The sequence below is a fragment of the Salvelinus sp. IW2-2015 genome, linkage group LG32, assembly GCF_002910315.2.
Source record: "Salvelinus sp. IW2-2015 linkage group LG32, ASM291031v2, whole genome shotgun sequence".
In the NCBI taxonomy this organism is placed as follows: domain Eukaryota; kingdom Metazoa; phylum Chordata; class Actinopteri; order Salmoniformes; family Salmonidae; genus Salvelinus; species Salvelinus sp. IW2-2015.
In genome coordinates, this window is record NC_036871.1 from 3,263,314 (window position 1) to 3,291,204 (window position 27,891).

Here is a 27,891-nt window from a genome sequence, read left to right on the forward strand (position 1 = left end):
GTTACAGATCCATCACTCACTGAAAGCAAGTCTAAGAAGCGGTAGATCTATTTCTATGCTTCCCGGTCTTCAGTTTTTGCATAGCAGTTTCAATGGTACAATGATTCTCTACACTATATACTAGCTTGTTTTGTCACTAACTGAAATTAGTTAGGCAAACTATTAGAATATTCGCAACCAGGAAATGGCAGTGATTTCTGCATAGTCCACCTTTAAATTCTGTTTTTCTGATGCATCAATGTCAAAATTAAGTCATGCAATTTTCCATTAAACAATCAAATTACAATTGCTCATACTGTCTTTATGTAAAATGTACATAATTCACAAAACAAAAATGACATGTTGCTCTTGTTTTTATACAGACATTTCAATATATATATATAAACAATCTCCAAACTAGTCTTTCCCCAGATATAATACAGCCACACACACACATCCCCTGTACCAGGAGTGATACCAATAAATACAACCACCTGTGCATAATGCATTTATAGTGCTTTGTAAAGACTTGCAACAAGCATTCAGAACAGCCCATGGATCCTTACAAATGCATTCATTAATATAAACCCCGTAAGGTCGATGTCCACAACTCCGCATAATAAAAACATCCCCATTAAAAATCTGTTATTTATGCATGGGATGCATCTCAATCCACCACATCCGCCTAATTTCACACTTCCACATCTGCGGTGAAAGACCATGAGACATCCCGAAAATCGATCTTCTCACAAAATTGTCAGTGGCATCCGAACAGTTTGGCCTACATACTATTATGAACCCTCTATGGAAACATGACTCTCACGAACACGTATATGTCGGTTTGTTTTGGCCTGAAGGTCCCCTGGTATCAGTTGAACAAATTTATGGAATTATATATGGACACTGTTTAGTGCCAAAAAAGGGGTTAGATACATGTAAACATTTTTTAAAACAAAAATCCTGATACTTCAGAACAAACTTCCTTTAGATTTTTTTTGGGGGGGGCTAGCTGTTTTATGTAGTGAATGTTATACAATGCGTTTGCATGGGCTAATAGTAGTAAGGCCCAATTTCTTTCTATCAAATAATTTACTATTTTTTTTTTATACTTCAAGGGGTCTTCAGTCCAAATCAAATAGTAAAATGATCCTTGGTATGACCTTAAAACAATTGCATTTAGCTTTGCCTGGGGAGTGTCAAGATGAAGGCACGGTGACTTCATCACAGCGTCATCTAGTGTAAATATAAAGCCTTGGCGTTACCCTATTGTCTTCCTGATCGGCTACATAAACTGAGAGCAAAGACAAAACACCTAGTAATACTGGGGTGAAACCACAATTACAAATCCAAAAAGGCCAATTCTGCCTACCTTACGGGGTCGTGTAACAAGGTAATGGACTGTCTCTACAAATATTTGTATCGCTTTGAGACAAAAACTCAAAATAAAATGGGTCATTGTCAGCAAGTCCAGTATCAAACACCAATTTGCAATTTGTCCATGCAAATCACTGCATCACTTAACACATTAACTCAATCATGCGAAACCTAGGTCAGGGTTCCATTTCAAATGCCACTGAGATAACAAAAAGGTTCTCAGATTAACTGTATCCACTTGTCTATTTCATAGCAATACACTCACTGTACTATGGAACTGACAACACATCTAATTTAACTAGACTGGTATCTAGCAATTCCCCACTGGAAAACTTGTTTCATTGTCAATGCAATGGTGGAAACTCACTTAAGGAATCACAAATTCCTTTCTGAATGAAGTCATTCATTGAATGTCATAAGTAAAGTACCAAAGACAAAACAAAGAGACCAAGTAGAAAATAGACGATCCAACATGCATTGCTTAGTTCTGGACACTGGAAAAGCCATTCTAGTGAAGACAAAAATATATAACACTTTTTTTTCATTAACTTAATTTATCCATCCTCATCCCTCATTTACATCCTACAGTCCATTCGTCTACATACGTTGCACACAAGGATTCAAAAACACAATGAAGAGGCCCCATTTGTTAGTCTCAAACCCCATGTCACCCAGTTACATTTGATCCGAATGAACAGTTGCGGTTCTGACGTCCGTAGGGGAACCTATTACGCAGTCCCAACCAACCAAAGTAGTCCCGACATGCGTCACAACTGCAGTTCAATAAAACTTATATTTTTTAAAAAGGGACTTCTTTTTTCATACACCACCAGAATATTGTCATCTCCGTATGACTATTACAATAACAACAACAACTTACTTCCCACTCGTCCACACCAAACCATGATCAAAACTAGAACTATAGAAATACGCTGGTCAAAATCTAAAATGAACACAACTATTTTGTCACGCTATATTAGAAGTAGTCCGTAGATCAACAGCGCCTCTTCAACCTCAGGAGGCTGAAGAAATTTGGCTTGGGCCCCTAAGACAACTACTAACTTCTACAGATGTTACCATTGAGAGCATCCTGTCGGGCTGTATCACCGCTTAGTACGGCAACTGCACCGTCCGCACCCACAAGCCTTTCCTGAGGGTGGTGCTGTGAGCCCACGCGTCACCGTGGGCACACTGCCTGCCCTCCAGGACATCTACAGCCACCCGAGCCACGGCCCGTTTACCCCGCTACCATCTAGAAGGCGGAGACAGTACAGGTGCATCAAAGCTGGGACCAAGAGACTGAAAAACAGCTTCTACACTACATGACCAAAAGTATATGGACAACCGGCCCGTTAAACATCTCATTCCAAAATCATGGGCATTAATATGGAGTTGGTCCCCCCTGGACACTGATGTTGGGTGATTAGGCCTGGCTCGCAGTCGGCGTTCCAGTTCATCCCAAAGATATTCGATGGGGTTGAGGTAAGGGCTCCGTGCAGGCCAGTCAAATTCTATCCACACGGATCTCGGCAAACCATTTCTGTATGAACCTTGCTTTGTGCACGAGGGCATTGTCAAAATAGGGAAGGGCCTTCCCCAAACTGTTGCCACAAAGTTGGAAGCACAGAATCGTCTTTAATGTATGCTTCAGCGTTACGATTTCCCTCCACTGGAACTAAGGGGCCTAGCCCGAACCATGAAAAACCGCCCCCCAGACCATTATTCCTCCTCCACCAAACTTTACAGTTGGCACTATGTATTGGGGCAGGGAACGTTCTCCTGGCATCCGCCAAACCAAGATTCGTCTGTCGGACTGCCAGATGGTGAAGCGTGATTCATCACTCCAGAGAATGAATTTCCCTTACTCCAGAGTCCAATGGCAGCAAACTCTACACCACTCCAGCCAACGCTTGGCATTGCGCATGGTGATCTTAGGCTTGTGTGCGGCTACTCAGCCATGGAAACCCATTTCATGAAGCACCCGATGAACAGTTCTTGTGCTGACGTTGTTTCCAGAGGCAGTTTGGAACTCGGTAGTGAGTGTTGAAACCAAGGACAGATGATTTTTACTCGCTACGCTCTTCAGCGGTCCCGTTCTGTCAACTTGTGTGACCTACCAATTTGCGGCTGAACCATTGTTGCTCCTACATGTTTACACTTCACAATAACAGCACTTACAGTTGACTGGGTCAGGTTTAGCAGGGCAGAAATTTGACGAACTGACTTGTTGGAAAGGTGTCATCCTATGACGGTGCCACATTGAAAGTCACTGAGCTCTTCACTAAGGCCATTCTACTGCCAATGTTTGTCTATGGAGATTGCATGACTGTGTGCTCGATTTTATACACCTTTCAGCAACAGATGGGGCTGAGATAGCCAAATCCACTCATTTATTGTATATATGGGTTCTTTTTTTTGTTTCGGACTGACATTGCTTGTTCTAATATTTATTTATTTATTAATTCCATTCTTTTAGATTTGCGTGTATTGTTTTTGTATTTTTAGGCATTACTGTACTATTGAAGCTAGAAACATAAGCATTTTGCTACACTCGCGATAACATTAACAAATGATGTGTATGCGACCAATAACAATTAGATTTGAACCGTTGTGAAGTGACAATGACAAGATTGCATTGACAACAAGCGTGGCACCCTGATACTACACATGCCATCAACTGGGGACGTGACAGGTTGCAAATAGGCTAACGCCATTTTGATAAACGCAAGTTGCCAGAAACTCGTCCGTTTTAGACTTTGACCAGGGTTTGTCTTTCACCACAAACAAAGCCCCCTTTCCCAATCCCACCAACAACCGCCCTATTCCAAGCAGCCAAAATGGCATACACTCGCACACACATTCAAGTCTTTTGTTGTCATAAGGGGACCTCCAGGAGCTTTTTGTGGAGGTACTGCTTCACCTCCTCTATACCATTCAGCTTCTCCAGCTCATGATACGGCAGCTGTGGAATAGAGGAACAGAGGGAGTGAGGAAAAAGAGGAGCAGAGGAGAGAGAAAACACAAGGAGGGATGTCAGTAACACGGTTTGTTTTTACTTATTTGGGCAAAGCGGACCATTAGTAGACCAGTTGCCAGGTAGCAGTTGCCAATTCAAAAGCGTCATCGGATGATTGTAATGGAGGTAAGGGAATACTGACATTTGGTTGAGAATGTGGTTGTAAGAATTTAAATGTGGTTTATAAAATGGTTAAAGAAAATGTGGTTTTTAAGATGGTATGGGCTCACCTGCAGGATGACGTATCCCAGGAGCAGCAGGTGACGGTCTCTCATGGCCCGGGAGCCCACCAGCACCTCAGAGTTGTGACAGTAGTGCCACTTGTCATTCACCGACATAACCACTCTGAAAGAAGAAAGGAAGTGGTATATAGCAACTAACAAATTATTTCTCATTTAGAAATAAATTCCTTAATCACACAAGTGGCAAAAGACGGTAGAAAGATGGCAGACCTCCCAGCAAAACAATATTTCTTAAAGTTATTCGCTAACTTGCATTGCTCCACTGATGCATTATCAAGCATTTAGTTGAGTAGTATAAGGATAGAAATCTGACTGGACAGATTTGGGGATCCCATCAGCACTGACCTCTTGAGCTGCCGCTGGTCCCCAGCTCGATCAGCCGGGTGCAGTTGAAGTGGTGAGGTGGGCTTCACGTCCCCGTTTGCCTCATAGAATGCAGGAAGCTCGCAGTTGAGCCCCTGACTCGCCGGCCCCACCTGCGCCCCTCCCTCGTCCTCCAGGATTTTCCCAATGGAGAATTGGAAGAGGGAATTGGGGGCAGCCGTGGCAGATCCCCCTACCCCGGAGGCCCCTGGATGTGCCAGGCTGTCTGAGGGAGGGCTGCTGAGCGTGGAGCTGTCTTGGCTCTCCAAAGAGTGCTCCTTGGCCAGGCTGGAGTAGTAATCGGCCGACGTGTAGTAAGGGTTGTAGTCCAGAGGGCCCCCGCCGTTAGGGCCCGCCCTCTGGGCCGAGGAAGGGTTTGCCCCTCGCTGCATGTGGTAGGGCAGAAAGTTCACCGCATCGTCCCCCTCGACGGGTCGCTGGTCCCCCCCTACCTCAAGTGGGGCGAAGGGGGAGAACTTTTGAAAGTCTGAAGTGAGGGCTGTCACGGCTGCGGATCCTTCTGGGGTTTTGGGGGCCATAACTAGCGAGGTCCCTGCCCGGATAGGGAGAACTCGGCCAGAGCCATCAATCCACAGCAGGAAGTCTAAAAAGGAATGGGGATATAGAGGATTAGGGTTGCAACATTTAGGGTTGAAACTTTCCCTAATATTCCTCAAACTTGGAATTTAGGAAAACCTGGGAATTTTGTGAAAGTTTTCAGAATTCTATAACCCCAAAGAGATTACAGTACTACATAATGCTATACCATTGTGTTCAACTGTGTGGTATCTTACAATAGAGCCTGCATCAGGTTGGATATCCGCGGTTCCCCGCGGTTGACCTGCAAAAGAACTCTGCTGGTGGGTGAGAATGAAAACATTCTTTCAACCCGCGTGTCGGCTCGCAGTTTGAACAATTATATTACGGGTCAGAAACATTTGAAAACAAGGTAATGTTTTACAAACCCAGGAGCTTGTGTTACAGAATTGAATTCGCAACATCATGCGAGTGATGAGGCAGACATACAGCTCTGGAAAAAATTAAGAGTCCATCAGTTTCTCTGGTTTTACTATTTATAGGTATGTGTTTGGGTAAAATGAACATTTTTTGTTTTATTATATAAACTACTGACAACATTTCTCCCAAATTCCAAATAGAAATATTGTCATTTCGAGCTTTTATTTGCAGAAAATGACAACCGGTCAAAATAACAAAAAAGATACAATGTTGTCAGACCTCGAATAATGCAAAGAAAATAAGTTCCTATTCATTTTTAAACAACACTATACTAATGTTTTAACTTAGGAAGAGTTCGGAAATCAATATTTGGTGGAATAATCCTGATTTTCAATACCCAGCTTTCATGCGTCTTGGCATGCTCTCCAGCAGTCTTTCACATTGATGTTGAGTGACTTTATGTCACTCTTGGCGCAAAAATTCAAGCAGCTCGGCTTTGTTTGATGGCTTGTGACGATCCATCTTCCTCTTGATCACATTCCAGAGGTGTTCAATGGGGTTCAGGTCTGGAGATTGGGCTGGCCATGACAGGGTCTTGATCTGGTCGTCCTCCATCCACACCTTGATTGACCTGGCAACATTGTATCTTTTTTGTTATTTTGACCAGTTGTCATTTTCTGCAAATAAAAGCTCGAAATGACAATATTTCTATTTGGAATTTGGGAGAAATGTTGTCAGTAGTTTATAGAATAAAACAAAAAATGTTCATTTTACCCAAACACATACCTATAAATAGTAAAACCAGAGAAGTTTATAATTTTGCAGTGTTCTCTTAATTTTTTCCCCAGAGCTGTATACTGTAGGGCACAAGCCATGAACACAGTGAATCAGAGAACTGTCCATTATTCGTGTGGTGCTGAAAACGTATGTTTCATCCCCCCACGTGAGAATACATTGCCAAGCTTAGCCTACTTTTCCTGGCTAGCGTAGCTCTCGTGAAAATGGCTAACGTTACTGGAGAAATAGAAAGATTATGAAATACACCTTAGTGGAAACAGGTGGTACGTTAGTGAAATCTCCGGTTTGGAAGGATTTTGGAGTCATTGTGGACAAGGACAACAACCCAGTAGATAGATACACAGCCTGCAAAAAGTGCAAGCCCGTATTCGTTTACAATAGGCTAATTCAGTTTATTATCAGTGAATTATTACGTTAATTCAGGCTTTTGTTCATTTAGACCATAGGCTACGCAGGCCACATCAAGTTTATTTGCCAGCAACATACCACCCTGCATCCCACTGCTGGCTTGCCTCTGAAGCTAAGCAGGGTTGGTCCTGGTTGGTCCCTGGATGGGAGACCAGATGCGGCTGGAAGTGGTGTTGGAGGGCCAGTAGGTCTAAAAACATATCCCAATGCCCCAGGGTAGTGATTGGGGAAATTGCCCTGTTTAGGGTGCAGTCTTTCAGATGGGAAGTTAAATGGATGTCCTGACTCTCTGTGGTCACTAAAGAGCCCATGGTACTTATCCTAAGAGTAAGGGTGTTAACCCCAGTGTCCTGGCTAAATTCCCAATCTGGCCCTCATACCATCATAACCACTTAATCATCCCCAGCTTCCAATTGGCTCAATCATTCCCATCCTCTCCCCTGGTCGTTGCTGCAAATGAGAATGTGTTTTCAGTCAACTTAGCTGCTTAAATAAAAGTTTAAACCAGTGCGGCTGGTAAAAGTTTGAGTTAGGCTATAGCCTACAAAATAAATGTATTTTTGAAACCTATATTCGATTCTGGGAATTGTTTACTTAAGTTTCAATTAAACTATTTGATTATCATATTAAATGTTAATATCTTGTTTTGTTGTTGGCTATAGGATTTCATTCGGTAAGAAAGCTAATTAGAACACGCTTTTTCCCCCAGAGCGATTCAAGTTGTCAATGTGCCGCATCTCATTGTGAAAATAATAATATATTGTTCTTAGTTCATGGCATGGTTTCCTTTATCCCAATATTGATTATACATGTAGACAAATTAATTAATGCAGGGAGGGGAAAAATAGCCTACTAGCCTGATCTAAAACAATTAAATAAATTGGTGTTATTTGGTGTGTGTCACGGATCAGCTCTCAGAACAATTCTACTTGGGTGGGTCGGGATGTTGAGAAAAATCTGTCCTGGTGTCGGGTGGTGTTCGGAATTGATAAAGGCCGGTGTGGGGCAGGTGCGGCTCAAAAAAAAACGGACCCGTGCAGGTCTCTATCTTACAGTGGCTGTTGAGTTGAACACACAATCTGGTGTTTGTTCAATGTACCTGTGTAATACCCAGGGGCCAGGACTTCATCTTGCTTGTAGCCATGCTCTCCAACCAATTGTCTGAGGGCTTCAGCAACAAGACCCTTGTAGCTGAAAAACACACACAAATACACTCATGTCAACCAGATACTTTTCATGCTTCACTGGGATTTGCAATGAAAAGGCAGACATAATTCAATGAAGAAAATAGATGACCGTGCACCAACTAACAGTTGGTTAACCAATCACTCTAGTACTGCACCGTACCTGTATTTGCGGTTGACCTCATCAGCGGTCAGCGCGTGGTCAAACATGAGCACCTTGTGCGTGTCCTGGAGCCGTGGACCGGTGTAGTCCTGGTACTCCAGCTCAACCGCTGCGTCCAACAGAGACAAGTAGCGAAGCACGATCAGAGCATAAGGACTGTCTACAAATGGGGGAACAAGATCCGCAAAAACAAAGACATGAGCGAGAGCAACTGTCTAAAATGGCCATTCAAATGAATCGCATACAACTGAATGGGATTGAGGTGGGGGTATGTGGGGGTACTATTCCACTTCATGCATCAGTTCATTTATGTGTGTGTTCATTAGTTGTTTATTAGGGGTCAGCTTGTGGTTTCTTGTGTCTACTGAAAGGGGTAAGTCAAAAGAAATGAAACACAGCTGTTCTTTGATGTTGCATGATCACTATATGCGCGTGTGTGCGTGCCACTCACTGGTGACGTTGCTGATGAAGGCGGTGGAGAAGACCCTGTGCAGCACCAGGCCGGGAAAATGGCCCAGCTGGAACAGGGACATAAGGATATTGACGGTGGCTAGCGGGGAGCTCAGGGCCTTAAGCTCCAGCACCACCTCCAGCTTGGAGAAGAACTGGACCTTGTTGGACGGCAGGTAGTTCATCCGGCTGAAGGGGAACACCAGCTTCTGGATAACCTGTGGGGAGAAGAGAAAAACCATTATCGTGATATTACCAAGTATCAATTTTTGCTGCGAAGAGACAATCATTAGATCAATTGTTTTGGTGCTGTCCATATGTAGCTTGTTTTTGGTCGCTAGTTCAGGAATGTCTGAAAAATTGCAACATTTGCRGGGAGCTAACTCTGCAAATAGCACTGCTGGGTGATTTAAAAAGTCAGTCGATCGATCAATAATATAATAATACTGTTAGCAAAAAAATGTATCTTTGATTTACAATCTGTAGAAACTAAGAATAGAAAGGTTCAGAAAGTTTGTGAAACATCACAGCACAGTTGAAAAATATATGGCAAATAGAAAAAAATGGATGGTCTTCAGCGATAGAGGGGAGTTGTTGAGGGTAGCTGAAGGATGGGACTAAAAACAAACAAAAGATAACTATTGTAAAATATATTGTGTCTGTAAAATGTATATAGTATGTATAAACTGGATGTAGAAGCCTAAGTGGTGTTGTCCATTAGTTTACTCCAAACAGGGGAGGTAGGGTTAGGGAAAAATAAAAGGAAAATATATAAAACAATAAAACACTACCGTTCAAAAGTTTGGGGTCACTTAGAAATGTCCTTGTTTTCCATGAATAGGAAATACAGTCAAGACTTTGACAAGGTTATAAATAATGATTTTTAATTGAAATAATAGTGTCCTTCAAACTTTGCTTTTGTCAAAGAATCTTTGGCATTCTAGTTGTCAATTAGTTGAGGTAATCTGAAGAGATTTCACCCCATTGGCTCCAATTAAGCACCGTCAATAGGGTACGGCATGGAGTTGCAAAGTGGAGTGATAGCCTTCCTTCTTCTAGATCCCTTTTACCCTCTACAAATCTCCTACTTTACCACCACCAAAGCACCCCCAGACCATCACATTGCCTCCACCATGCTTGACAGACGGCATCAAGCACTCCTCCAGCATCTTTTCATTTTTTTTGCGTCTCACGAATGTTCTTCTTTGTGGTCCAAACACCTCAAACTTAGTCTGTCCATAACACTTTTTTCCAATCTTCCTCTGTCCAGTGTCTGTGTTCTTTTGCCCATCTTAATCTTTTCATTGGCCAAGTCTGAGATAGGGCTTTTTCTTGAGACTGGTGTTTGCGGGTACAATTTAATGAAGCTGCCAGTTGAGGACTTGAGGCGTCTGTTTCTCATACTAGACATTCTAATGTACTTGTCCTCTTGCTCAGTTGTGCACTGGGGCCTCCCACTCTTTCTATTCTGGTTAGAGCCAAAATGATCAATTAGCCTTTTAAAATGATAAACTTGGATTAGCTAACACAACATGCCATTGGAACACAGGAGTGATGGTTTCTGATAATGGGCCTCTGTACGCTAATATAGATATTCCATAAACAATCTGCCGTTTCCAGCTACATTAGTCATTTACAACATTAACAATGTCTACACTGTATTTCTGATCAATTTGATGTTAATTTTAATGAACAAAAAAATGTGCTTTTCTTTCAAAAACAAGGACATTTCTAAGTGACCCCAAACTTTTGAACGGTAGTGTATATACAGAACTAGTCAAAAATGTGGACACATCTACTCATTCCAGGTTTTTTCCCCTCTATTTTCTACATTGTAGAATAATAGTGAAGACATCAAAACTATGAAATAACACATACGTAGTAGCATACGTATTTCTTTAAAATAGCCACCCTTTGCCTTGATGACAGCTTTTCACACTCTTGGCATTCTCTCAACCAGCTTCATGAGGTAGTCACCTGGAATACATTTCAATTAATAGGTGAGCCTTGTTAAAACTTAATTTGGGGAATTTCTTTACTTCTTTTCTAATGTGTTTGGATGCCTGGGAGGGGTGGACCGAACCATGACTAAGCATCTTTAGTGTCAGCTACATAAAAACTCTGAATTGTCTGTAAGGGTTAGGCTGCTCGGCCCAACATTCAAGACTGTTGAGTTGACTAGTATCATTATTGCAGTAATTAATCGATATTAAATAAAGATGATTGTTTGAAGAAATGACAAAGTCTCTCTCAGTATTAATTTCCACGACACTTGCTTGGGCCAAAAAAACATGAGCACTAGACATTAGACTGGTGGAAATCTGTCCTTTGGTGTGATGAGTCCAAATTTGAGGTTTTTGACAGCTAGGGGGCAGCAGGGCCTCTTGTGGAATGGGGAAATATTGCATTGTTAATTCCATGCTTTGAGAATTGTCAATAAAGCATAATTTATAGCTTTTACTATGGAGTAGCGTCCACTCTTTACAAGGTGTCAGAAGTACGAGCACACAATGTGTGTAAATAATAGGGATGTGTCAAATATCCAAACGGACATTACTTCAGAAATATTAGTTGTGGTGTTCAGTAGTTGTGTGGTTGTGGTCAGTAGTTGTGTGGTTGTGGTCAATGGTTGTTGTCAGTTGTGTGGGTCAGTAGTTGTGAGGTCAGTAGTCATGTGGTTGTGGTCAGTAGTTGTTTTGTTCAGTATTTGTGGTCAGTAGTGGTGTGGTCAGTAGTTATGTGGTTCAGTAGTTGTGTGGTTCAGTGGTCATGGTCAATATGTGTAGTTAGGAGTGTGTGGTTGTTGTCAATGGTTGTGGTCAGTAGTTGTGTGGTTCAGTGGTCATGGTCAGTAGTTGTAGTTAGTAGTCTGTGGTTGTTGTCAATGGTTGTGGTCAGTAGTTGTGTGGTTGTGGTCAGTAGTTGTGTGTTCAGTGTCATGGTCAATAGTTTAGTTAGTAGTGTGTGGTTGTTGTCAATGGTTGTAGTCAGTAGTTGTAGTCAGTAGTTGTAGTCAGTAGTTGTAGTCAGTAGTTGTAGTCAGTAGTTGTAGTCAGTAGTTTGTAGTCAGTAGTTGTAGTCAGTAGTTGTAGTCAGTGTTGTAGTCAGTAGTTATGTGGTCAGTAGTTGTGGTGGTTGTGGTCAGTAGTTTGTGTGGTCAGTAGTTGTGTGGTCAGCAGTTGTGTGGTCAGTAGTTGTGTGGTCAGTAGTTGTGTGGTCAGTAAGTTGGTGTGGTCAGTAGTTGTTGTGGTCAGAGTTGTGTTTGGTGTGGTCAGTAGTTGTGTGGTCAGTAGTTGTTGTGGGTCAGTGTTGTGTGGTTCAGTAGTTGTGTGGTCAGTAGTTGTGTGGTTGTGGTTCAGTAGTTGTGTGGTTGTGGTTCAGTAGTTGTGTGGTTGTGGTTCAGTAGTTGTGTGGTTGTGGTTCAGTAGTTGTGTGGTTCAGTGGTCATGGTCAATAGTTGTAGTTAGTAGTCTGTGGTTGTTGTCAATGGTTGTGGTCAGTAGTTGCTTTGTTCAGTAGTTGTGGTCAGTAGTCGTGTGGTTGTGGACAGTAGTTGTGCGGTTGTTGACAGTGGTCAGTAGTTTAATGGTCAGTGATTGTGTGGCTGTGGTCAGTAGTTGTATAGTTGTGCTCAGTAGTTGAGTGGTTCAGTAGTGTGTGGTTGTTGTCAGTAGTTGTAGTCAGTAGTCATGGTCATTAGCAGTCAGTCATTGTGTGTTTGTGGTCAGTAGATGGGTGGTTGTGGTCCGTAGTTGGGTGGTTGTGGTCCGTAGTTCTATTTGTGATCAGTTGTGTGGTCAGAAGATGGGTGGTCAGTAGTTGTGTGGTTCAGTAGTCATGGTCATTAGTGGTCAGTAGTTGTGTGGTTCAGTAGTTATGGTCATTAGTGGTCATTAGTTGTAGTCAGTAGTCAATGTCAGTAGCCGTAGTCATAGTCAGTAGTCAATAGGTTAGGTCAGTAGTTGCGTGATCAGGAGTTATGGTCTGTAGTTATGTGGTTGTGGTCAGTTGTTGTGTGGTTTTGATCAGTTGTGTGGTTGTGGTCAGTAGTTGTGGTCAATAATTGTGTGTTTGTGGTCAGTTGTGTAGATGTGGTCAGTAGTTGTGGTCAGCAGTTGTAGTGTTGTTGTTGTCAGTAGTTCAGTAGACACCTTTGTTGTATCCAATCAGAGCAGCAGGATCAACATACAGCCCACCCTTTTCTTTACAGACAGGAAAAATAGCCAGTTATTTAGAGAATGGGGCATGTGCTTGACCGGTTCGATTTTTGAAACAGATTCACAAATCATGGGAATTTGTCAAGCTATAAAGAGTTTTCTCCCTCCGAGGCATGTGTTGCTAGGCAAACAGTTGCCTTGGCAGGCCTGCTCCCTCCACGGCTAGAGCCACTGTGAGGAACATGCTAACAAACGTTTGTGCAATGAAGCTAAATAAATACTGCACTCTGACCCACAAAACGTATTTGCTAGATTCATGATAGTGTTGTTTGGCAAAGCAAGGAAAGTGAACTTCAAACTTGATGCAATTTTATTGAAATGTGCAGCTGTTGTTGGTAAGTAATGAATCTGCTAGCTTCTAATATGACTTAGTGCATCTATAAAAGAAAGCAGTTGATGAGTTAAGTAGCTCTATCTATTGATTGCTAGGAGCTATTCCTAATCGGTTTTCGATTTGAAACGCAAAGAAGTAGTGGAAGATTGTATATGCCCTAAGTTTCTGACTAGTTGGAGGTGGTCAAAAACAGCAGTTTGGAAAAAGTTGGTAAAAAAACGTGTTACTGTAACAGCAGTATCGTTAGATACGTAGCAGATATTTTTGTTCCGCAAACAGATTTGAAAAGCAGAGAAGTAGATGTTCTAACTTGTCTAAGTTGTTGGCGAAGTGGTTGAAGTAGCTGATTTGTGTCAAAAGTTGCATAGTTGCATTTACAGGAAATGGAATGTTGGAAGTGATGTCACAATGGGGGCAATTTAGAATGTTGAAAAAAGTCCCATGAAAGTGAATGAAGACGGGCCAAAAGGAAAACAACAACTTGGATACAAACAACTCAATCCAGACCAGTCTACATGTTTTAAAATTTGAACGGCATTTCTAGCTTAAACGGTGTAAGAGGGGTTGAATGCTAAAGAATAAGAAGAAGTATGTATAAGATTTAACTTGGGACTCTTGTTTCGCAAGCCCCACAATAATAATAATAATAATAATAATGAGTATGTAAGAAATCTATAGTTGTGCATTGATGACATACAAATGACATTCAAATGATTAATTTAATAAAACGACTATCGTTTCCATGTAGTTTCTATGACGTGCGCCCCATAACAAGGCCGGTAGCCTTCACATCTGTAGATTGTTCATGTTGGCCAATGAAAGCGTTAAAGAGGCTGAGTGCGTAGCAAGTGGAGTGAAAGTTAACTAATGGAATGCAAGATGGAATAAAATGAGGGAATTAAAAGTTGGCGAAATGAGAAGGAGTAGGCTACAATGAGCAACCAACAGGTAGGCTGTTGTTATATCTGAATGGCGTTGGGGAGAAAGCGCAGCATGTAGCCTCAATTAGCCTAGCTAGCTTAGCTTCTCTGGGCTACTCCAGCCAAGACAGGCACTGTTATATGGGATGATAAATAACATTGTGACTGCTACAATTTAGCTAGTCTTGGTTATAGTTGCCATGGCTACTGTGTCTCTCTCTCTGTCTGCTCGCTCCCGCACACACCGGCCCCTCGGCAGTGGCAGCCTCTCTCCCTCACGCAGCAGTGCTCAGGTTAAAAACATAAGTTTAAAAAGAACATGTATTTAGCAAGTATCCGGATATCGGACTAAAATGTATGTTACTATTCGAATAGTGAAATGATTTCAAACCCCCATCCCTAGTAAATGACCAACATTTCAGGTGTAATAATAGCCATTCTTAAAAAAACAGTATGCCCAATAATAAGCAGTAATAAACAGATAGAGTATGCCCAGTCGCAACACCGGAGTTGCTCAACAGTGATTTAAATGTATGAGAGATTTTCTAGAGATGAGTGGGCCTCCTTACCTTGCTGTCCAGGTATTCGCCCTTTTTGACCAGAAAATCAGCGATGGTGTCAAGAAGTCGAATCTCTCTGAGCCGGTGGCGGGCAATGTATTTGGCAATGAGGGCCATGGTGAATGGGGTTATGCTGTCCACTTTTTCAGGCAGTTCCTCTATCGAGAAAAGAGCAGACTGTTATCTTGGGAATTATAGAAATATGTAGAAAAGGCAGATTAAACAGCTGCCAGATAGTGGCAGAGGAGGGGGAAGGGAGGAAAGGAAAACTCACCAGCCAGGCTGCACACAAACCTCTCCTGCCTGTTCTGGTAGAAGAGGTGCGAGCTGAAGATGAGCTCTAGGCTCTTGTTGCCAGCTTCACGTGCACACACAGCCAGCATCTCATCCAGCAGCGCCATCTCCTGGTCGCGCACACCACTTACGCTAGCCAGTGTGTGTTTGACCAGTCGCAGGATCTTCCTGACGGTAGGTTAAGCGAGACAATGGTGGTTGTTACTAAATGGAGTACAGCTACAAGTGGAAGTGAATTTTTGTAGCTGGTTAAGAGAGCATTTTAACGAGCCCTAACCTTAACCTAATTCTCAATACCTGCTGCGAAAAAGTCACTTCCGGTCTTAGCTGTATATCACCTAGTCAAAACTGACAATGGTGGAATTTGGAATCATGATACAAAGTAAATTATTGTGATAAAAGCGGTCGTCACGATTTGACCAAGTATGACGATTAAAGACATTATCGCGATATCGCCAAGTATCGCGATAACTGCTTTTAATCACAATAATAACCAACYTTGAAATGACACTCGGGAACTCATCACGCTAGACCTGTGTCGTGTTCAGTAAACAAAAATGGGGTCAAAAGAATGTGTACCTCTAAGGCATGGCTCTAACATTGTCTCCATTGATTTCCTATCGAAAGCAACTCAGTTGTACTTCATAACCCTGCATTGCCTCTACTTGGATGGCTAGTAATGAATTATGAACGGACCTCTTGCAAACAAGAGAACCAAATACAACATGTAAAGTTATATACATTTGTCTGTATTACCCTAAACGGGTCATTAACCATCATACCAAACCTACCTGTTGACCAGAAGCTGCTCTGGGTTGGGGCGTACATTGGCGACGTTCCCGGCCGTCGTAGTGTCGGTGGGTTGCAGCGAGTGCCACTTGAGCCGGTAGTAGGAGAGTAGCAGAAAGAGGGTCTGCGGGTGGCGCTCCCGCTCCAGGTTCTTCTCCAAGCCCGCCAGGCAGGCCTCGGTCAGGGGGTGCTGGCTGCTGGGGTGCAGCTTCATGCTGGAGCTGAACACCATGGACACGTCCTTCTGGTTGAACTGGCCCAGCCGCGACTGTGACTCTGCCTCCAGCACCTGCACCACCTGCGAGTCGCTGGGAAGGCCTAGAGGAGGAGATGGGAAGTTCAAGGGTTTATTTGGTTTCCTTCCTTCCGTTTCTTTATAACGAATATAGTCTGTTTTATATATCAAAATATTGCATTCAGGGTTATGTACAATACTTCCTTTCATATCCATAAGAAAACAATTGAATACACGTATAAACCAGTAATTAGCATTAGCATTTCACTATGTTCATGTCTCATTCATAATATCAAATGCATAAAAACGATGATTAACCTGCACAAGCAATATTACTTTCAAACTGCCTCCATGCGACCACCTAGCCTCACCTAGTGCAGCCACAGCGTACAGGCAGTTGACGATGCTGAAGTTGTCGAACTTGACACAGTCGCTCACGATGGCGTTGCACAGTGTCTGGAAGTCTTGATGCTCCAGGATCTGTCTGCCTTCGTTCTCCGCTCCTCCACCGGCTCTGGGAACCAGGGCTGCCTCCGAGTCACCACCGCCCCCTCCTGCAGCCCCGGCCTGTAGTAGCTGGCCGATCTTCTGCAGGGCGATGGGGTAGTGGTTGTGCGAGATCTTGCCCGGGTTCTGCGTCACCCAGCGCAGCACCTCGTCGCCCCGACGCGAGCGCTCTATCAGCCGCTTCATGGTGAAGAAGGTGTCGTAGCTCATCTTCTCGTGGATGAAGTTCCACGTCTTCTTCTTGTTGCCAGCGGCACCAACAGTGGCGTGGTGGTGTAGCTGGGCATACAGGGGGATGAGGGGAGGCGGAGGAGGGGGGGCCAGGTGCGGGTGGTAGTGCTGCTGGTGGTGGTGACTGTGGAAATGGGGCCCCCGGTGAGGGTCAGGTCGCCCCTGGTAGAGGGGCGGGTAGCTGGGGGTTGGAGTGTGCACGTGGTGGGGGTGGTGGTGTGGAGGGAGAGGGTGGTGGTGGTTCTCCAGCATGGGCAGCCCTCTACCCGCCAGGCCCGGCCGGCGCCCTGGCTTTCCCCCTCCTCCTCCCCCACCCCCTGAGCTGTACAGGCGGGTAGCGTACATGCCGGCGAGGGAAAGGACACTAGGGCGGCGGGCGTGTCGTGGGCAGAGGGGCGAGGGGATGATGATGCTGCCGCAACTCAGGAGGCCCGGGCCGGGGTGCAGCCACAGCATAGTACACAGGCTAGTCCACCGCTGGGGCACTGCACACTACACCTACAGGGAGAGAGGAAGGGACAGAGAGAGGAGAGGAGACGGAAGAAATAGGCTAAATAAAACGCACTCCAGTTTAGAATGTGTGAGAATCCCTGAAGGGTCACAGAGTACATGTACACACTAGGGGTGAAATTGGGATACTTTAGTATTTTTTTTTGTCTGTGTGCAGTTTGAAGGAGGTTGAGGGTAGTATATCGTTAACTTAATGCAATTTCTGGAAGTCTATGGGTATCTACTAGCCAGCTCCTCTCAAAAGCAGGGAAATAGACCCAACTAGTGCAAAGCTGGGTGGTTAGTAATTTATAGTCTTAAAGCTATACCTATAGTGCATTCGGAAAGTATTCAGACCCCTTGACTTTTTCCACATTTTGTTACGTTACAGCCTTATTCTAATATTGATGATTTTTTATTTTATTTTAATTCTCATCAATCTACACAAAACACCCAATAACAAAAAAGCAAAAGCAGGTTTAGGAATATTTGCTAATTTATACATATATTTAAAAAAACACACCTTATGTACATAAGTATTTGCTATGTGACTCGAAATTGAGCTCAGTTGCATCCTGTTTACATTGATCATGTTTCTACAACTTGATTGGAGTCCACCTGTGGTAAATTCAATTGATTGGACATGATTTGGAAAGGCACACACCTGTCTATATAAGGTCCCACAGTTGACAGTGCATGTCAGAGCAAAAACCAAGCCATGAGAGTGAATGAATGGTCTGTAGAGCTCCGAGACAGGATTGTGTCAAGACACAGATCTGGGGAATTTCTGCAGCATTGAAGGTCCCCAAGAACACAGTGGCCTCCATTATTCTTAAAAATGGAAGAAGTTTGGAACCACCAACACTCTTCCTAGAGCTGGCCGCCCGACCAAACTGAGCAATCGGGGGAGAAGGGCCTTGGTCAGGGAGGTGACTAAGAACACGATGGTCACTCTGACAGTGCTCCAGAGTTCTCTGTGGAGATGGGAGAACCTTCCAGAAGGACAACCATCTTTGCAGCACTCCCCCAATCAGGCATTTACGGTAGAGTGGCCAGACGGAAGCCACTACAGCCCGCTTGGAGTTTGCCAAAATGCACCTAAAGGACTCTCAGACCATGAAAAACAAGATTCTCTGGTCTGATGAAATCAAGATTGAACTCTTTGGCCTGAGTGCCAAATGTCACGTCTGGAGGAAACCTGGCACCATCCCTACGTTGAAACATGGTGGTGGCAGCATCATGCTGTCGGGATGTTTCTCAGCAGCAGGGACTGGAATCTAGTCAGGATTGAGGCAAAGATGAACAGAGCAAAGTACAGAGAGATCCTTGATGAAAACCTGCTCTAGAGCACTCAGGACCTCAGACTGGGGCGAAGTTTCATATTCCAACAGGACAACAACCCTAAGCACACAGCCAAGAACACGCAGGAGTGCCTTCGGGACAAGTCTCTGAATGATCTTGAGTGGCCCAGCCAAAGCCTAGACTTGAACCCGATCAAACATCTCTGGAGTGACCTGAAAATAGCTGTGCAGCGACGCTCTCCATCCAACCTGGCAGAGCTTGAGAAGATCTGCAGAGAACAATGGGAGAAACTCCACAAATACAGGTGTGCCAAGCTTGTAGCGTCATACCAAGAAGACTCAAGGCTGTTTTTTTATTAAGTTCATTCAGCCAGTTGCAAATACAAACAAGCCTGTTGACATTTTCACATGATAAAGCTGCTTTCTTCTTTGGCACGATATTCCCAGAGAGTGAAAACAACCTCTCAAAAGGTACTGACGTAGCAGGAGATGCCAGGTGCCTTCGTGCAATGCAGGCCAGCCTGGTGTGTGGCCCTGCATGCTGTGACCCCCACTGTAGTGGACAGTCCTCCATGATGATGCTGGACTCTGCTTTGTAACGTTCCATACATTTCTCCATGGACTCCACCTATTCATCAGAGTCATACTCAGAAGAACTCAGAAGCAGCTTTCTTCTTCAGTGGCTCTGACTGTTGCTTTAATCAGGTTGCTGTGCAGGCCTCTCTTCCTTCAGCAAGTTGCTGACCAAAGCCCACACCTCACCCCTCTCAGGTCTAGGAAGGCACTTCAGGTCTTTAAAACCTTCGGTCGAGTGCTGTGGCGATCTCCAGCCATGTGAGGTTGGTGTTTCTCCAGGTCTGTTGTGAATGTCAGCTTGAATCTTACCATGTAGGCAGTGTCATTTTCGGAGCTCTCCATCGCCTGAAGGAGATGACCTAGAGCAGGCAACGCCACTGAGCAGGAAAAGTACTACTCTCTTCCCAGAAGTAAAGTCAAGTACCTGCACTGAAAGATCATTCAAAATCACTTCAGTCAAGAGACGTGTTATTCTCGCTTTCTCTCACACACACACACACACACACTTTTCCCTCCCTGGCGCGCGCGCACACACCTTATTATAACACTAATAGTGAGATAAAGAATATTACCTACAGGGCTCCAGTAGTGCTTCTGCAGTTTCTCCAGTTTAGCTGTGGTTGGCATGGTGATATTCGTTTGTTGGCTCAGAGCATCTCTCAGTGGTTGTTGGTTTCTGTGGACATGCTTTACAATTTCTAGAGTGGAATTCCATCTTGTTGTAACATCTTGTGCGAGTGACTCCTTCTTTAGCACATTTGCAACTTGCTGTTGTCCTAGATCTGCAGCGTTTGGTGCGCTGTGTTTGAAATGCCCAACAATTTTTCGGCATTTGGCTACGGTATTGTCGAACCCGCTGTTCTGTAGGGACACTGTGATGGACCTTTGGAGACTGAACACCTGTCCTGCACTGCGCACAAAAGCCAGATGTCTCGCAGCTGCAATCATGTTCCGTGCAAACTGTGGTTACTTCGTTTTCAATGTTCCACTGCTTTGCTAGATCCATGAAATGCCGGGCGCACATTTCAGCATAGTGCCTCGGTCTTCATTACGGCCAGAGCGTGTGAATGCAGTTTCCAGATTTCATTGATGTGGTTCGCAGTAACCCCAAAGTAGTTGTGATTACTGTAGTCTCCAGTGGTCTCCCGTGAGAGCAACAGCCCTTGCATGTTTCAACACCTCTGCTTTCAAAGCCCTCCAGCTTTCATACAGCTCGTGTATTCTTGTGACGACGGACGCTCTCGAGGGTAAGTCATAAATTGAGTCTTTCGATGCTATCCGAATGATATTTCTCAACCCTTCGTCCTACACAATGTTGACTGCACGCTGTAGCTATCCACTTGGCTATTGCTTGTGTTAGCCTGCTGCTCGTTGACTTGACCATAGGCCTCTCTTCTAGTTTAGCCAGCCGAAGATGTCCTCCATTGCTACTAGTGACTTTACTTGTATTTCCGGCATCAAAAGTATGTTGAACTTGTAAATGATAATGAACATTCAAACAAATTCAGCCTTGCAGTAGATGCAAATGACTTTGGTTTAATCCAGAGAGCCACCTGGGAGTGATTTGAAATTGAATTTGCCATTTAAAAGCCGGTTACTAGCATTCTCCATCATTCAGTCATACAAATAGCTAGCTAGTAAAGTGGTTGTCAGACTAGTGCATTTTTTGAACAATAGATGGTTCAGGGTGTCAAACTAAGAAACTGCATTAACTTCTCTAGGGTAGGGGGCAGCATTCGACATTTTGAATGAAATGCATGCCCAAATTAAACTGCCTGCTTCTCTGGCCCAGAAGATATGATATGCATATAACTGGTAGATTTGGGTAGAAAACACTCTAAAGTTTCCAAAACTGTTAAAATAGTGTCTGTGAGTATAACAGAACTGATTTGGCAGGCGAAAACCTGAGAAAAATCCATTCAGGAAGTCGTTTTTTTTTGGTTTTGTAGTTTTCTATTCAATGTTATTACAGTATCCATTGACTTAGGACTCAAATTGCAGTTTCTATGCCTTCCACTAGATGTCAACAGTCTTTAGAAATTGTTTCAGGCTTGTATTCTGAAAATAAATGAAGAAGTAAGAGCAGTCTGAATGAGTGGACCCTAAAGTGTCACAGAGCTTTTTCATGCACGAGACCGAGAGAGTGCGTTTCTTGTTTACCTTTTAAATTGACGATGTTATTGTCCGGTTGAAATATCATCGATTATTTAGGCTAAAAACAACCTGAGGATTGAATATAAACATCGTTTGACATGTTTCTATGAACTTTACGGATACAATTTGGATTTTTTTGTCTTCCTGTTTTGACTGCGTTTGAGCCTGTGGATTACTGAAGAAAACGCGCGAACAAAACGGAGGTTTTTGGATATAAAGAGACTTTATCGAACAAAAGGCACATTTATTGTGTAAATGAATGTCTGCTGAGTGCAACCATATGAAGATCATCAAAGGGATTAATTTTATCTCTATTTCTGACTTGTGTAACTGTTCTACTTGGCTGGTTACTGTTTGTAATGATTTGTCTAGTGGGCTATGTTCTCAAATAATCGTAAGGTATGCTTTCGCCGTGAAGCATTTTTTAAATCTGACACCGTGGTTGGATTCAAAAGAAGTTAGTCTTTAAACCTATGTAAAATATGTTTTGTTTTCTGAATTTTTATAATGAGTATTTCTGTATTTGAATTTGGCGCCCAGCAGTTTCACTGGCTGTTGAAGAGGTGGGACGCTAACGTCTCACGTACCCAAGAGAGGTTAATGACGGCAAAAAAATGTACGGCATTAACGAGTTAACTTTGACAGCCCTAGTAGCAATGAATACATTTCTTTACAATTGTGTGAACTGTCTGGAACAAGTTTGAAATTTACACAATACTTGTTAGCAAAAGGTATCAGCTAGAGATGACGTGCAGGAGCTAGCAGGGATAGGTATTTTTGCATGATGTCTACTTTGATGCTAATTAGCATTTTCAATTGGAATATATTGATTAAAGTAATCTTGTCTGAGAGAGATTTACATGGTTATCAAAACGTCACGCCAGGGTCAGCCTACATGAAACACAACCCTTATTTTAAGTGTTTCTAAAATCCCCTATGGGAAAAATGAATGGTCAAAAAAAAATGGAACCATTTCTCTGTTTGACCGCTAGATTTTATGGCACCTCCACTGTGGGGCTCTATAATGCCCAGGTAAAAAATATATAAAATAATTAGCGCAAACGACTAACTTTCTGAGTGTTATCTACATTCAGGGTAACTAGCCATAGTTTCAATCGGTCCGGATCATTCAATGGAAGTTTGTTAAAGATTATAGCCAACCACTTCCTTGGTTTGTAATTGCACGTTTTTAGAGGACATCCACAAACCATTCTCGATATTGGACAAGTGATGGTAGTCCATCGATGTAAAACAAATCTCCTCACACTTAGCTACGTAAGCTAGCTAGTAATAGTAGCTTGAAAATACTTCCAGCAGTGTTAACAATCTTCACAGTCACTGCTGCGAGATAAAAATATTGCTTTGGACGAGCAATGACAGTCTGTTGATGAACTCTTTTTCTGTAGGGTTTATCGTTGACGTCTTCTCACACTTTGCTTACTTGATATCTAGCAAACACGTTTGAAACTGTGAAGCTGTGTTGACACTCATGCACCGCCTATCCTTGAGCCAGCCCACCATCACAGCGGATGAGACAAATAGTTTAAAAAAAAAACATTCAAACAAACAAATATATTATCATTTCATATAGACTTGTAAAGAATACTTAGTGCTAACCACCCAGCTTTGGAGGAGTTAGGTCTATTAACCTGCTTTTTGGAGGAGCTGGCTAGTAGATACCAAGACTTCCAGCATTTTGCTAAGCTAACGATATGCTACCTTCAACTTCCTTCAAACTGCATGCAGAGACAAAAATGTTATGAGTTCGTCTGACTCTGGGTAAGAAGGATATTACCCAAAATATGGAAGTATTACTTTAACGTTAAATTCGAAATAGCTATTGATAACAAATGTGTATTTTGTGGTTGAGACCCATAGCTCTGAGATGCGAATAATAAAATCATACACGTAACGTTAGCTAGTGAGCCAGCCAGCTAACGTTAGCTAGCTAACAGTACACTTCGACTTGAAATGAAACCACTTTACATCATAGATGGACGCATCTCCTGTCTCGGATGCCATGGTTACCATTAGTTTGAAGATGTAATCTGGAGACAGGTGTTTTCTCCATCTACTTAGCTATCATACTCGAATTACACTAAACTCGGTCCTCCAGAAAGTGGAAAGCAACACTTTTACTACGCGATACTATTTTTGTTTAAAGCTGCGTTAGACAGTATTACCATACTGACCAGCTCAAATAGACGGAAGCGTGCTATATGGCAGACCAATCCAATCTCTCTGCATGTCCAGCCTACTCATTCTCAGCCAATCATGGCTAGCGGAAAGGTTGCTCTCTTTTTCTGTGGCTTAACCAACTAGGCTCGTAATTTAACAATTGTATTATTATTTACAGATGGCATACAAGTTAGTTATTAAGACACATAAATGTTTACATGTTCGAAAAGTGAAGTAGTGACCCGCGACATATGCCTATTTTTCTGAAACGGGTCACATATGAACTGTAACTCAGTAAAATCTTTGAAATTGTTGCATGTTGCATTTATATTTTTGTTCAGAATAATAACAAGTGAAATGAAGAACGCAATGTCCTTCATCACCTAACATATTGCATAAGTTGACTGCATGTATTTGCCTAATAAAAAGTAGCAAAAAAAACTTCAAATGTATTAAAAAACTTCAACGAAATAGCTTCAACAGTATTGAAAAGCCACCCCCTGGCTTTTTCCAAATACCCCAGTTACCACCCAAGCCTAATTCCAACCTTGTTTAGGATTAACTAGTACAAGTGTGGCATGTTTTCACTATTTGTCTCTGTTTGCATCAGTATCAAATGGGGGGACTTATTTTGAAGGCGAACTACCGATTCCATTATTGTTGTTCACTACACACACTCACTAGGGCCAGGAACATTTTCAGCAACTTATTTAACTAGGCAAGTCAGTTATGAACAAATTCTTATTTACAATGATGGCCTACCAAAAGGCAAAAGGCCTCCTGCGGGGATGGGGGCTGGGATTAAAAATAAAAATAAATAAAAATATAGGACAAAACATACATCACGACAAGAGAGACAACATTATATAAAGAGAGCCCTAAGACGAAAACATAGCATGGCAGCAACACATGACAACACAGCATGTAGCAACACAGCATGACAACACAGCATGTAGAAACACAACATGACAACACAGCATGTAGAAACACAACATGACAACACAGCATGTAGAAACACAACATGGTAGCAACACAACATGGCAGGAGCACAACATGGCAGCAGCACAAAACAGGGTACAAATATAGTCGGGCAAAGACAACAGCACAAAGGGCAAGAAGGTAAAGACAACAATACATCACGCAAAGCAGCCACAACTGTCAGGAAGAGTGTCCATGATTGAGTCTTTGAATGAAGAGATGGAGATAAAACTGTCCAGTTTGAGAGTTTGTTGCAGCTCGTTCCAGTCGCTAGCTGCAGCGAACTGAAAAGACGAGCGACCCAGGGATGTGTGTGCTCTGGGGACCTTTAACAGAATGTGACTGGCAGAACGGGTGTTGTATGTGGAGGATGAGGGCTGCAGTAAATATCTCAGATAGGGGGGAGTGAGGCCTAAGAGGGTTTTTATAAATAAGCAACAACCAGTGGGTCTTGCAATGGGTATACAGAGATGACCAGTTTACAGAGGAGTATAGAGTGCAGTGATGTGTCCTATAAGGAGCATTGGTGGCAAATCTGATGGCTGAATGGTAAAGAACATCTAGCTGCTCGAGAGCACCCTTACCTGACGATCTATAAATTACGTCTCCATAATCTAGCATGGGTAGGATGGTCATCTGAATCAGGGTTAGTTTGGCAGCTGGGGTGAAAGAGGAGCGATTACAATAGAGTAAACCAAGTCTAGATTTAACTTTAGCCTACAGCTTTGATATGTGCTGAGAGAAGGACAGTGTACCGTCTAGCCATACTCCCAAGTACTTGTATGAGGTGACTACCTCAAACTCTAAACCCTCAGGAGGTAGTAATCACACCTGTGGGGTAAGGGGCATTCTTCTTACCAAACCACATTACCGGAAGTGTTCAGAACAAGGTTAAGGGCAGAGAAAGCTTGTTGGACACTAAGAAAGCTTTGTTGTAGAGCGTTTAACACATAATCCGGGGATGCTGTCAGAGGCCATTAGTTAGGTCGCTACATCTAGCTACGTTACCATCGTATGGCTTGATGTAAAAAGCACTGGATAAACAAGGTATCTAGCTAGAGTTGCTAACTATTGATATAATGTCATGACAATCACTCATTGATGAACATACTTACATGATGTCAACGCAGAAGATAGATATCCAGATGGGTGGTGGTGTTCTATCTAGCAGGGAACAATAACATTTCATCTGACAGTGACACTCCCAATAATTTACCACAAAGCTCAGTAGTAGCTAGCTGGTTATTAACGAAGTTTTATCAAAGGGATATTTCGCTTGGTAGCCCAAGGGACTTGATGGGACGCCTACTGTTAGATAACTTAACTAGTTACGTAAATTAACTAGTTAGCTAACTATCTAATCCGGTGACGAATMAACGTTAGCCAGCAGTGTTAGCTGTCAAACATAGGAGTGACAACCAGCCCGTCAGTGAAAACCTTGACAATCTATATTGACGATTTCACTTAAAAGTTAATAATGGCATAATACTCTAACTTATTGGTCGTGGCCGTCCATGCAATGATACCGTCGTTTGCAAACTATCTAAGGTACTATAGTTGCGTACCTTAGATAGTTTTTTAGCTATACTGCTAAAAATACAATTTGACTCGCTCTGCCCAGCAGCAGTGGATATGGGTTGGTGTATATTCACACTGACCGACGGAGACTTTACCCTGGTAGCTTAGACGCATCTACACTTTGAAACACGATTGATGTCATTTACCGCAAGACGACTCGGTTCCCCGTCCTCTCAGTCCATGTTACTAACGACGTTAGCATCCTCAGTGTCGCCCATCTTCCCAGCATGCAACCTTTTGGTCTTCTTCTGTTGATGGCTTTGCCAACATTTGGTGCATTACAGCCACCTACCGGGCTGGAGGAGTATGATGACGGCAGAAAAGGCCCCTCAGTCTATTGGTGGGCTCAATTCACTAATAAAGCCTTAGGACAGCACTCAGACAATCTGGCTCAACCAAATTATAACAAAAATAAAATGTAAATATCACCTGTTGGAGAGAACCCAAAGCACACTTGAATGGTATGCAGTAGTACTCTGTAACAGATGTATGATCACTGTGACTAATAGAAAACTGAGGAAAATACTGACTTGACTATGTACAGACTCAGTGAACACAGCCTGGCCGTAGATACCCTAGGTTCATTATGGTACTTATAACCTTGTAGAAACCGGGCGTCACAGGCAGACCTGGCTGCCCAGAGAGGACATGCAGGCTGTGTGCACTCTGCCCTGAGAGAGGTAGAAACAGAGCTGCATTTTCTCTTACACAGCAAGACAGAATAAGGAGAAGAAGAATTTGATGGGTGCTTATATTTGTCTGATATGTAACATACACACACATTTCTTAAAATCAAATGCTAAGATTTTGAAAAAAAGAAGATCCAATAATTGCTTTCTTGTTTCATTTGTTGTTTCTTTCTATGTAAATGGTTTTTTTTTTGGGGGGGGGGGTTCCACCCATCATATACTGCTGTACTGGTAAAATTTGTGTAAGCTTGACTGTATATTCAAAAGTATTATTCTTTAGTAAGCGTACAACATTGTAATAAGCAGTGGTGTAATCCATGTGCATCTTAAGTAGTAGAATGTTTTCACTTTTGCTGTTAATATATGTGGAGAATCAGGAAAGAAGGGTCAGTTTAGCATTTTGGCCTATGTGGTTTAAGGCAATATAAGGTTTTAAAAGACCCCTTCAAAAGAGAAATCAAGATCATTTTTGATACCGCTGCATTGTGTTGAAACTCCCAACTGAAGGGATAATGTAAACTCACCCTATTCCGTACAAATGTGCGTAACCGACATTCAAACGAGGCTGCAATGAAAACGAATGGGACTGTAGTGACTGTGTTGGCATCAAAATCCGGGGTGTGAACTACGTTTCGATTCAGCGTTGATTGACATGGTAATGGACTAACAGTATTTGAGAAAAGATGAAAAAACGGACCCCTCCGACGCTGTATGTTGCATCGTGACGTGTCACTACGTAACATACAGCGTGCATTTGCAACTCATTTTGTGCCGTACAGCCTCTTTCCACCAGGGGTAGCCCTTCTCTCGCAGATTAAAATCATGCTTAACCATATACACTTGTAAGAAAACTTCATTTTTCATGATTTTTGTCGAAATTAATATAATTATTGGTAATATTAAACTAATATTTCATGACTAGGGTGC

The 27,891-nt window shown here is 42.8% G+C and overlaps 1 protein-coding gene across 9 annotated transcripts; it reads right to left on the reverse strand.

The window, feature by feature from the left end:
* Positions 1 to 280: 280 nt before the first annotated feature.
* Positions 281 to 26,510, reverse strand: LOC111957211 (FAST kinase domain-containing protein 3, mitochondrial-like). Of its 9 annotated transcripts, none has more exons than XM_070436662.1 (14): positions 26,422 to 26,510; positions 25,813 to 25,861; positions 25,282 to 25,356; positions 16,655 to 17,519; positions 16,051 to 16,366; positions 15,240 to 15,427; positions 14,975 to 15,123; positions 8,936 to 9,152; positions 8,485 to 8,644; positions 8,237 to 8,328; positions 5,741 to 5,815; positions 4,957 to 5,578; positions 4,600 to 4,714; positions 281 to 4,315 (listed from the first exon to the last, which is right to left on the reverse strand). In XM_070436662.1, exons 4-14 carry the CDS (start codon positions 17,475 to 17,477, stop codon positions 4,229 to 4,231), a joined length of 2,844 nt encoding a protein of 947 aa, XP_070292763.1. In that variant the 5' UTR covers positions 17,478 to 17,519; positions 25,282 to 25,356; positions 25,813 to 25,861; positions 26,422 to 26,510; the 3' UTR covers positions 281 to 4,228. The 9 variants fall into 9 exon arrangements, with proteins under 9 accessions (XP_070292763.1, XP_070292762.1, XP_070292761.1 ...); XM_070436661.1 differs by having other exon boundaries at positions 25,813 to 25,857; positions 26,371 to 26,510; XM_070436660.1 differs by having other exon boundaries at positions 26,371 to 26,510.
* Between the last annotated feature and the right edge of the window lie 1,381 nt (positions 26,511 to 27,891).

Bases quoted from the DNA above. Each gene is read 5' to 3' on its own strand.
- LOC111957211 (XM_023977982.2), bottom strand. From the start codon at position 17,477: ATGCTGTGGCTGCACCCCGGCCCGGGCCTCCTGAGTTGCGGCAGCATC. The intron at 16,367-16,654 runs GTGAGGCTAGGT...CTCCTCCTCTAG, and splicing joins GTACGCTGTGGCTGCACTAG to GCCTTCCCAGCGACTCGCAG. The intron at 15,124-15,239 runs GTGAGTTTTCCT...TTTTCTCGATAG, and splicing joins GTTTGTGTGCAGCCTGGCTG to AGGAACTGCCTGAAAAAGTG.